The 12,153-nt window shown below is 51.5% G+C and overlaps 2 protein-coding genes across 2 annotated transcripts; one reads left to right on the top strand and one right to left on the bottom strand.

Moving 5' to 3' along the window:
- Window positions 1-1,174: 1,174 nt before the first annotated feature.
- B0H65DRAFT_443644 (uncharacterized protein) lies at window positions 1,175-2,558 on the bottom strand (the record flags this gene model as incomplete). The annotated part of the gene is made up of 3 exons (XM_062825639.1): window positions 1,175-1,616; window positions 1,870-1,911; window positions 2,464-2,558. The coding sequence occupies 3 exons, from the start codon at window positions 2,556-2,558 to the stop codon at window positions 1,175-1,177; spliced, it is 579 nt and encodes a 192-aa protein (XP_062680654.1).
- Window positions 2,559-8,537: 5,979 nt separating this feature from the next.
- B0H65DRAFT_576465 (uncharacterized protein) lies at window positions 8,538-11,385 on the top strand (the record flags this gene model as incomplete). Its single annotated transcript, XM_062830661.1, has 3 exons — window positions 8,538-9,378; window positions 9,433-10,645; window positions 10,739-11,385. The coding sequence occupies 3 exons, from the start codon at window positions 8,538-8,540 to the stop codon at window positions 10,944-10,946; spliced, it is 2,262 nt and encodes a 753-aa protein (XP_062680653.1). The 3' UTR covers window positions 10,947-11,385.
- Window positions 11,386-12,153: the final 768 nt, after the last annotated feature.

Raw genomic sequence — 12,153 nt, 5'->3', positions numbered from 1 at the left:
TAGTAAACTTCTTATTTATATAATATATAAATAACGAATTCCGTATATATATATACTACCGCCGTTGTACTTATAAAGGCGCTATAAAAAATCACTTTAGCGATAAAAGTAGTAAGCGAATTTAAATACTATTAATTATTTAAGTATATAATTACTATATAAATAACGTCGACGTTAATAACTAACTATACGCGTATAATACTTATAATTATCGCTACCGCCGTAAATTATTTATAGTATTATTAATTAATTTCTACCTTAGTATATTACCTACATTTAATTTCTTACTAAATACTATACTAACGATATATTATTTTTATATAGAAGTTATTGCGGCCAACCTCTTACTTAATTAGAGGAAAAAGCTATATAAATCCCCCTTTTATTAAAAGAATTAGACTATATATATAAACTTTCGAAGCCAATTAATTAACGAAATTTGAGCATTTTATAGTAAATAAGCTATCTAGTACCGCGCTTTACCGAACCGAATCCTAATATCGAATACTAAGGGAATTACTACAAACGAATATATAAGAATAAAGTTCTCAAAACGAAGTACTTATACTATATATTTATCTACTCGATTTAGATAGTTAGCAGCCTTTAATATTAATGGCTCCTCCTCTACATACCGCATTCGTACGTTTCTCGATTGCCAGACGTATAATATTATAATTTATAAACGAGACCGCTACTGGACAGCCCATATACGTTAATCGACTTTGGGAATAGCTTCATTTCGGCTTGAAATATATTAGTTAATTCTAGCATCTTCTCTACCCACACTTGTACGACATCCCCTGCAGTGACAAAAGTGCTGCAAATGCTGGTAAAATCGAGGTATCTGCATGGTCAAAGATGTCAGGCGCTAAGAAGGGGAGCAATCGATTGGCTAAAATCCAGGGCTTGGCAAAAATGGTCACTTTGCACCGTTAAAGGGATGGCAGGGGACAGGCGCGACCTTGGGGTTGCATTCTCACCTTTTGTTCCATCTTTTTCCGTTGACTTTTCCAGTCCTTTGCTGTTGCCTCGTCGGCACCTCCTTCCAACTGCTTCCCCAAGGAACCAACAACAGCACAGCGCCTGCACGGTCTTGCACTCTGCAACCAAATGGAAGTTTTCTCCTCTGCCTCCTCCCCTCTCCCACATTCCGAGTCCGCTTGGGCCTTCATCATATGCCAGACACTTTTGGATATTCCAACATGACTGTCAATTCGCGAGCTTCAATGAATCTCGAATTCCCAATTTGTTTGAAACGCACATGATTGAGACCGTTGTTGCGGAGGCTCCAGAAGCGTCGGAGGAAACGAAGAAACGAGGAAACGACGGCAGGCAGGCCACTGGTCACTACACACCCTGTCACCCCATCAACCCAAGGCCCCAAGTCCCAGACGGGTCGTCCATGGTTCATCGCAACAGCGTCAGGGGCAGCACTGACCATGGCGGAATCAAGCCGTCCTCGAGACTTGGACAAGCGATGACCCATGAATCTTCGATTCTCGATGGCATGCAAGGCGGGGAGACAGGCACGACAGGCTACCAGGACAGGCGACCGCTCAGACTCTTGTTTCGTCACGCATGTTATAGGACCAGGGTGGCTGATTAAGGGCAAGCTAAGTCGTCGACAACAGGATCAGTTCACCCAACATCGCCTTGGATCACGTATACTGATTTTCATAATACATAGCACTCCCAGGCACTCTCGTTGGGTCCTTGAGCCTCTACATATGCAGCTCCTTCACCATTTCGCAAGTGGTGAAGCTCTCTGCACAACACCGGACTGTGGACAATGAGTCCCAAAATGCGTTTTTGGCGCGCTCAGAATCAAAAGATCCGCCTAGCCGGATCTGATATGCCAAATCCTACCAGGGACCGTACATGTCGACCAGTGTGTGTCGAACAGCACGCCTATACAAGTCGACAGCTGGCAAACTGTGTGGTATGCCAGCAGCCCGTCGCAGCTGTAAATCTCGAGAACCATAACCTTGGAAGCTCAGGAGACACACCATCCCCTTCGAGCCTTCTTATCTGCAAAGGGCATGGTCGGGTACCAGTCACGACTGGTTTCTAAGAATGGGCCTTGATTCGACCTTTAATAGGCCGCACGTATCCAGCTGTCATCCAATCATACCCAGTCTGTCTGCTGTCTCTTGGTTAAGGTAACCAATCGCACGTCAAGCTTTGGCGGTAAACATCCCGAGAAAGTTCTGCGCTAGTAACGTTAACGGTATTGATTACATAGCACGCGCGACGACAGCCCTTGATAGCGACAGCCGCCGCCGCAACTCCCACACTTGCTGACACGGAAATGTTGAAGCGGGCGAAATGCGACTACAATATCTACTTGACTTTCACTTCGGCATTCTTCCCATGGAACCAAAGAATCCCGCATCTTGGTCTCCTATAAACGGGCCCGCACGTTTCTATATTTAACGCTCAACTTTGACACAATGAACTCACCTGGCATTCTGGACACGATCTCCCACCGAATCCGCTACGTACAACAGACCCAAAAGGAAACATCCGGGAACAGTGACATGATCAAACGCTGCCATGAGAGCGCCACAATCAAGTTATGAAGTAACTTTCAGTACGCCGTTGTGGTTGCATTCTGGCAGGTGGTCCAACACCCTCGACAGCTTGCTGCTCTTGTGCACTTGGCCTAATTTGGCCGCCGGAGGGCATCTCCAGGTGGGAGACTGGAGGCTAGAGTACCTCACGCCTGAATCGTACAGTTATCACGAACTCTTACGGCTAAAAGGTCCTGGCCAAGATTACCATTAAGTGTTTGACGTTCGGCACTTCGACATGAACGGTTTTGCCGATATACACTGCCCTCTTCCGCGTACTCAATACGGGCTGCTGTCCGTCAATCCTTGTACAAGCCAGCCGCCGCTGCTCCGGGTGCAAGAAACGGCGTTTAACAACGCTTAACAGCTTCAGTCGAAGTCCACACATCGCGCTTTGCTAGCTGGCGATGCGGCATTCATCAGACCGCATTTCATCTGTGTTACCCTGCGAAGCCAGCCTGCGTTAGCTGCCACAAATCATCGCCGTTCCTCATAGCGTACTGTACGCAGTACTTCAAACGCAGGCGCATGAGAGGACAGAGAATAATACGTCGCGCCAAATTACATGGGACTACACCCCCTGTCGTGTACTTCCTATTGGTCACCTTCATGTGAGACTTGACTTCGCTTCACGCTCTCACTCACCACACATCTCGGCAATGATGATACAGCCCAACGCCTATGGTTTGCGGGCAAGGCGGGGTCCGTCTGAGAGCACGAGGAGGCTTTGGAACACCCAAGACGAAAGAAGACGTTCGGTTCGTTCTCCAAAGATGCGATTTGTCTCAACAGGACGAACAGGCGGAGTTAACTCAAGTCCTACAGGCAACAGTAATACCTCAGCACGATGGCTCGTACTAACTGCAGGGGATTGTGCTCCGCACAAGCATGCCAATTACGCCAGAAAAAAGTCTGGCACAGTGGTACATTCGCCCACAAGTTCGCCGAACGGGGCGAATGCAACGGTAGTTGATGCCCGTCATCTGCTCGGTGATCGACTAGCCAGTGACTAAGAACCAACAGCGAGTCCTTCCATGCTGTTTGATATGTACGAATTGGATTCATATCGAAGACTGGGGGTTCAATCCTACGCAGTGGACTTCTGACTGCCTGGCCAGCCTCGCTTTTATAGTTGACAGATGAGCAAAGGCAAGTCCATTCCAGCCCCCATAATCATCAATGGCGTGGTCATATCTGATGCTGATTATCTCTAGGAACCAGTCCGCTTAGATGCAAAGTCGCGAACAGCCCGTAGTCGCCTCTCAACCCCCGTAGGCCACTGCTAGTCCACAATGTCACGCGATATGCCCTGTCAAGATGGATTAAGGGGCCCGTTCAAGGTATATCGTCTCCGTTAGGATGTGAAAGCAGTCAACAATATGCCGCTCTTGAACACCAGCTTGCGCTTTGGCGAGACTATAGGTCCTGCCCATGAGAGGCTCGGTTGTAAGTGCAGGACCCTTGCGCAAGAACCATGTGCCGAAGGGGGATCAGGGGGTAGGAATCAAGCATGGTGTTGAGAACGGTCGTTGACAACGGCGACTCGTCAGAGCAGCTTGCGCATCTGAAGCGGTCGCGGTTGCTCGCGGTTGTCGTTGTCCGGGGTATTTACCTGAAGCCTTCAAATGTCCCTGGTCAGGCCGCTCCTTGTTAGGGCCCGTTTGGTTCAGCCAGCTGTTTTTTGGACGTGCTGATTTGGGGTACAAAGCGGAAAATGCAGCTAGAAAGCTACTGCTTTGTACCAAGCTCGCCAAGCAAAGACGTGTGGGCTAAAAGACGCGTTGTTGTAACCGGGGTTGTGATTCGTAGTTGGTTCTGCCAAGGGCATGAAGATAGAAAGAAGCAGAATTGGCCTGCATGGGCCCACTAATTGCTTTCTTGGGCCTTCCGAACCGCCTGCATTAGCGCGATACTTTTTGACGCAGCCAAGCTGGGTTAAATGGGCAAACTGACCCCCAACTGCCTGCATATAACAACTTGCTGTTTTGCAGGGGTCGATTTCCCATACAAAAGAAAAAACAGCTGGCTGAACCAAACGGGCCCTTAAACCGTCAGTCCAAAGAACCGGCGAACCAATGCCAGTGTGTGTTGGCCATCGGACGAGGTACCGATACAAGGACGACCGAGGTTAGAGGCCAGCAGTCCACCAATCCACCCCTGAACAGGCGCCATGTCACCCAATAGCTGGTGGTGTTCTCGACACACCCCATACCGTTTTAGCGACGCTCGTTTGCCCTTTCGCTTCTCCCCAGTAGGGGATGGTGGAGAATCGTTGACGGATCTACGGCGTCTCTCGAGGGCGTACCGCAGTAAAAGCGATTTTGCGCACAGTAGATTCGACAATGAGGCCTCACTTTCCGTCACTTTACAACTCCCATCAACCGGGAGTGATAATTCAGAAACGTCATCTGTTTTCTTCATCTCATGACCTCACCTCACCACACGGTCTTTGATGTACCATCCCAGCGGTGCACGGTTTGGCCGGAGATCTACATGGTCGTGCTGCCTCCCAGTGCGGCCGCTTCCCGCTCGCTTCCCGCTCACGGACACCAGTGATCAGGGCATCATTGACCAGGCTGGCGCGGTGCGCCCCTCCATACTCTCGTCACTCCGGGCTTCTCCGCCATTGCCTAGAGCTGTTACCAGAGGCACATTCCACTTGCAGGAACGTAGACTTTCTGCTAATCGACCAGAACCATACCAACAAAGGAGCCATTCATAACAGTCGATCATCCATCGACTTGCACTATCTTTATCGATGAGAAGAACCAGGCAGACCGGGCTAGACGTGGATGGATGTTTTCGGTAATACCGCTTTTTCTCATTCAACTGGGTTTCATCCTTCCCTCTTACAGTCTAGCATATCTAGGAGTCACCTCAGAACTGGGGCGCCATCGTCGCCGACAGACTTAGCGAACCACTCAAAGCTTGAATGGCAAGCTGGCATGCAAGTGACTCGCAGCGGCTAGAGCGGATGACCGAGCCCGCTAGGGCGACTGTGTAATCCGATAAGGCGACTGTGTGGGGCTATACAAATTCGCTGCCAGAGACAGCCAAGACCGCAAGCTTGGCATCGCTCCAAATCGGCTTGCGCGCTCGCATCACCACCACATCCTCACCAGAAGTCATCATCTTGAACGACGACAACGAGAGCTCAAAACGACCCTTTTCGAGGCGCTGATTTCACATTCACATGCGGGGGCCTCTCGCCGGCCCCCTGCACCCCCGGAACTAACCCTAACTAACCCTAACCGCTAACCCTAACGCTAACTAACCCTAACCTTCTCTGTTAACTTGGGGGACTTACACCTTTGCCCAGTGCATGTCTCCACACAGTCGCCTTATCGGATTACACAGTCGCCCTAGCGGGCTCGGCGGATGACACAACAGCGCAAGCGTCCTAGACTAGAGTAGGCCTAGTTTCTGCGGGTAGATAAAACCCAGTTGAATGAGAATTAGCGGTACCGCTTTTTCTCATTCGATTTGGATTCGCTCTAGCCAGCTGCAGTCTAGTATTGCCCACTTTTCCAAGCTGATCGGAAGCAAGACCCGCCCAGAGTGGGTATTTGAACGTGGTGGCAGGGATAAACCAGCTGTCTGGCACTCGCTTATATGCCCAGATAAGGTATGGCGGCCCGCTATACCCTTTCTGAGCGAATCCAAATCGAATGAGAAAAAGCGGTACAAGCTGCGCGGATACCGACCACTTGCTAGCGATACACGAGGCCCATTTCGGTTATTTGTTCCCGGCAGCGGTCGAACAGACGCATAATCGCGCGTTAAATGGACACCAAGCGCTCCGCATTTACATGCAGAGAGGAGGTGTGCGTCTAGGCTCCAGCACCAGCGGGCTCTATCACCCCGATCCTCACCACGTAGCTACGGGCACACCGCACTTGTTCATGAAAGCTCCGACCATCTGCTTCCTCGTGCGTTTCCTGCTTACCAAGCGTTGAAACGTTGGATAGTGAGGTCGGCATTGATTGAGCCGAAAAGGTTCTATCCGAGTTGCTGCATGCTGGTCTTCAAAACATGACCCCAAACCGTACTGGCCGCGTCTCTGGATTCCATCAGTTGCGGGGGTGTTTTTAAGGTCGCAAAGACCGAGGAAAAGGCGCGCCAAACAGCCCGAGTCTTAGTGTACATCTGAATGACCCCGGCTATCTCCATCCAGTATTTATTCCATGGGTCTTTGCTCTGACGTGTCATACCCTTGCTCCGAAAAGGAAAACACAAAAGAGAACACAGGCTCACACGCAATCTCTCTCGCACACACGCCGAGAACTCGACCCATTACCCGCGACTTTGTTTGTTACCACCTCTACCGACGGAAACTCTGCAACGACCGGCCCGCAGGGAAGAGCCGACGAGGGCCAGATATATACTTGATACATACATCAAACTTTAGCAATCCGGAAGGCCTTTGTATCATCAGGCGCGAACAAGTAGGCTGGTCATTGGAGTTAGCATCTCGTACTTGATGGACGTTTCGTTGCTGGCATTCAGGACGCAGTCTTGGCAGTATAGATGGGGGCCCGTATAGCGCGTTGCTGAGAGAGGTCGGTGTTTCTTCCTTTTCGTCAACAAGACTCGGTTCCTGTACTTCTCGTCACATCCTTTCTCTGTGCGCTGTGCCCCGTGTCGGGTAGCTCTGTCACTTTTTTTTTTTTTTTTCTGCTCGGGTCTCGTACCAAGTGTTGCAAGTACACTGTACAGCGTTCAGGTTCCCGTTTGTTTGTATCATCCACAGCACATCCCATTTCATGTCCGCACGCCATACCACACCCGCAATCCGGGGTCCCATTGGCGGCGGTCGTCACTCCATTGGGATTTGGGACCATTGGGGACCATCGAGACCATAGAGACCATTGGGGTCGCAGCCACGCTCAACCTCCACTGTAAGGTACCTTGCCTGGGCACCGCTGCCAAGTCTACCAAGCTGCGACTGGGCCCATTTGGGCTTTTGAGCTTGAGCGTTCGGTTTGGTGGGTCGTGGCCCTGCAACACAACCCAACATTCCTGTCCTCAGTCCACACCCATAGCTACCCCAGAAGGGGTCATGGGCAGCTGGCCAGTGTCAGTCAGCAGCGGAGCTCCAGCCAGCTAGCGTCGAGACGAGGGTGGTGCTTCCAGCCCGGAGCCACCTCGCCAGGCCAGCTCCTCCCGCGCCGAGTTGCAAAGTCTCCAGAATCGCAACCTCCGACGAAAGGCTGCTGCTTGCTGCTGCTGCTGCTCATCATCGTCCTCTCCCCAAGCATCTCACATAGCGCCCCTGCAGCAAGCATCATATCTGCTCCTCACCTCACATCAGTTTCTCCAAGGGTAGAGAAGGCACGGCCACCCCCCGTCACTCCGTCACCCCGTCACCCCCCGCCTCCACTACATACACGCACGCATCGCATCCGAGAAATCCTGCAGGCTGGTCACACTTTTTCTAACGCTGATTCATCAGGAACTTCACGATCCTACTGCACGCAAAGAGTCCATCCACCTTTGGGTACAGGTTGAGGGGTTCTGTTTACCCTGCGTGCTACCATATATCACCGCCGGCTGTCGTGTTTCTGCACCTCTGTCCGTTGACGGAGACTTGCTTGATCGCGTCTGGCACTGTCGGGCATCTTCCAGTCACATAGCTTCCCGTCTGCTATCTCACAGTTGAACCCCAGAGTTCATCATTTCCAATTTTCATCCATCACCAACTCCCATTTTTTAACAGCGCCTATTGCCTACATCAGCCGTACGGATTTCGACCTCTCACATATACTGACGGCGGCAACTCTGGGGACCGTCCTTCATCTTACGCGTTGCCATCATCGGTCCATATTCTAACGATTTGACCACTTGCCTTCAACCCAGGAAGCAGCTACGCCTGCGCACGATTATCGGGGTTTGGGCGTAAAGGACGCCAGCTTCAGTTGGGGGAACATTTGCTGAGATCCAAACATATCAGCATCACGATCACACATGGCGACTTTCACAGCTCTAAATGGGTCATCGCCCAGGCCAACTGAGATCTCCAATGGTGCTCGGGAGCCTGAACGCGGAAACGGACAGTCTGCTGGTCCAGACCCGAGATCCGCTAGTGATGTTGCAGTCAGCCAGAGAGAACGGGACCGGGAAAACTGGGGCACTTCGACCCGTGAAAGGCTTCCGTATCCTACGGCAAATTACCACGATGCTGAACCTGCCCCAAAACGGATGCGGGCAGATTCCGATTCTCACTCTCCCAGGCGAGAGCACAGGCCTTCACCCATTCCTACCGAGCGACCCGAAAAGTTTGAAAGAACAGAAAGAACTCCTATTGAACGACCCGAGAGGTTCGAAAGAACGGAAAGAATGGAGAGAATGGAGAGGCCCGAGGTAACAGAGAAGGCCGAGCAGTACGAACCTTCACGGCCTCAGTCGAACTCCCATGACCGCTATCCGTCTCCCCAGAAGGAAGGGTATCGTAGTTACGAAAACCGTGACAGCGATGACCGATGGCGCTCTCAGCAGGCCAGAAGTGAGAGGAACGCAAGCTACGATGCAGCTTATTCGGCCGGACCAGTATCCGGCCAGTCCGAGGAGCCCATGGGCGAACACATGCGCAGAGCGACCAGTCAAGCAGACAGCGGCGACTACGATAATCAGAGCCCCGATGGCGACGACAACCGGTACTCGGATCAGTATACCCCTGAGCAGCGCAGAGATGGCACCGTTCAGTCTGATCCCAAGAAGCGGAAGCGCAATTTCAGCAATCGGACGAAAACCGGCTGCCTGACTTGCAGACGGCGGAAAAAGAAGTGTGATGAGACCAAGCCTCAGTGTGAGTTTTTAGTCTGATCGTGAATTGCCTTTGGGTTATCTAACTGTTTTCAAGGTACCAACTGCATCAAGGGTTCATTCCAATGTGCCGGTTACCCACCACAGAGGGGTAACTGGCAGAAGCCCGAGAGCAAACCAGCCCAAGTCACCATCGAGTCCAAGGATCCCAACTATGTCCCTCCTGGAGCATATGGGATGCCGCAGCAACCGATCCCTCCTTATACCAGCAACACTGCCCCGATACTGAGCCAACCAAAGCAGCGCGAGCCTTTCCCGATGGCGCGTGGGCAGCAACCCACTCTCCGCATCACACCCCCTCAAGGACGGCCTCTTCAAAGCGACGACGACCGGCTCACGGCATCAACTCTTCCTAGTGCATCGGTTATTAGCCCAGACAACAAACTGTCTGCCCTGTCAGCTTATCCTTCAAACGTTTTCCCCACACCCATCAGTGCCCGGACACCCCTAAGAGAGTACGCGAGAGTGCCACCGCTCCATGACTTGACGAGGACGGACCCTGACCATCAACCACCACCTCCACCACCGCCTCCTCAAAGCGCCATTTCCGCACATCCTCCATACAATCTTCATGGTAGTCGAACGGACACGCCAACATCAGCGGTTCAGCCTCTAATCACGTCTCAGCCACCATCAAGTGCCGTACAGGCGACTGCGCAGCTAGCACTATCCCATGCGCAGTCACATACTCCGTCCAGCGCTACCGTGCCCCACGTGCGGAGGGAGAAAGATGAGATGATCAGTGGCCGAGCCTTTTATCCATTCGACAAGGAGCTTGTGCTAGAACGCGAGAGATGCAATGCAGCTTGTTGGAGATTCAATAACTCGACCAACCCTAGCATTGGCGTATCACCTGCTGAACGCGCACGACTTTTTAAGGAGATCTTGCACCCACGCGAAGGTGTTCAGTTAACGCCCAACCAACTATCACCCATAGGCCGTATTGGTCATGTTGGTGAACACGTTTCGGTCGAGGCCCCGTTCAACTGTGACTATGGGTACAACATCTCCATTGGCAACAACGTGTCTATCGGCCGGAACTGCCTGATCACCGACTCTTGCGAGGTACGCATTGGCCACAACGTCATTATCAGCCCGAATGTCAACATCTACACAAACAGCTGCTACACAGACTGGAGGCGCCGTGACGGAAACAGGGGTGCGCAGTTTGGCAAGCCAGTCATCATTGATGACGATGTCTGGATTGCTGCAAATGTGGTCATTTTGCCTGGTGTGAAAATCGGAAGGGGGTCAACGGTTGGGGCTGGATCAATCGTTTCGAGGGTGAGTTTTATTCTTTAGTCAACCTCCAAGAGTGTCAATACTGACGGGATTATGTTTAGGACGTTGCTCCTTACAGCATCTACATCGGACGGAAAGCAAGCATGCACCGAGGCATTCCAGCTTGATGCTGTTATTGTCTGGTCTCACTGTGATGGGCTCGACAGACGGCTGTGTGTCCCCACGCCTCCTACCGCGATCAGACCTCGATCTACTTATGTACTGGTCTTTCCAACCAACCACGGACTGCAGTTTCCAACCAGCGGATGAAACCCGTCTCTGTTTATTTCTCGCATATGTTTACCGTTATTTCCATTTTATTATCTTACTCCTCTCTATCTCCTCTAATTACTACTTGTCACATTTATGTGTGGGGGCGAATGGATCGATCGGCGGGAGGGTGGTTCGAAAGGAAACATGGGTTTGGATCAGGAAGAATGGATGGAATGGGATGGGAAAGGACAGGACAGAGAAGAACGACACGCCGCTACGATCAAATTGCCAGGATGTCGTTCGAAAATCGAAGAAGCATCATTATCACCATCCTCACGACTTTTATCTACGTCATGCCATGTTTCTACGAAGGAGGTGTCCCAGCGAGCGAGCGAATCTGGATGAACGAAACGAGTGCCTACGGAGGGGTGGTTCCAGGTTGGTTGACTTTATCTTGCGGTTTCGGCTATCTGCGACTTTAATAGCACTATATACCCCTTTGCTTATTATCAGGATAGGATAGGGTGGTTGGTTGGATTTAGAAAGCGTAAAAGGGGGCAGTAAGGAAGGATGATATAACTCTGGTAGTTATCGGCAGTAGTTGGGTAGTTAGTGAGTACAGGTAGTTGGTTAGCAACTAAGTTGATATGACGTTGGTCAGAATCTGCGGTGCCAACTCACCGTACCCAGGGTCACTTGATGTGCCATGTAACAGCTTCCAAGTGTCTACTCTCCGGTGCCTCACATGCCGTTGGTCACGTCGTCAAAGCATGCCCGTCTGTTTGTCGATCCGAGCTATCTCGGATTGTGGTCTCTCTTTCGTCAACTCCCGTGCATAAATGGCATGGGGGCGGCTCTTCCTGGTTGCATGCATACATACGAGGTACATACCAAGAAATCGGCAATACTGAGTACCGCAACGGGCCACATGGCCAGCCGTGATGCATAGACACTAGGTAGGCACGGTAAGCACTCGTGGCATCTAAGGGATATGTACATGTAGCCGCCTTGGACCGCGCGGACGCAGCAGCAGTGGCCGAGTGCATACCTAGTATCGGGGCTATGACTTGCCTACCCTACTTACCTGCATGGCGGTTGCGAGATGAATACTGTGCGCCATATATGCTTGCGTCGGGCGAAGTTGAACACCGGCTCACCGAACCGGCAGGTACGCTCGGTACGCAAGCGAGGACGGTACGGTAGAGCCGCACGCGGCCGGCTGCACGCGGCTGAGAGGCAGAGAGGCAGAGAGGCAGAGAGGCAG

This window comes from Neurospora tetraspora (assembly GCF_033439725.1).
Source record: "Neurospora tetraspora strain CBS 560.94 chromosome Unknown B0H65scaffold_5, whole genome shotgun sequence".
NCBI lineage: Eukaryota > Fungi > Ascomycota > Sordariomycetes > Sordariales > Sordariaceae > Neurospora > Neurospora tetraspora.
Note: the sequence above shows the minus strand (reverse complement) of the source record. Positions and strands in the feature narration are given on the sequence as shown.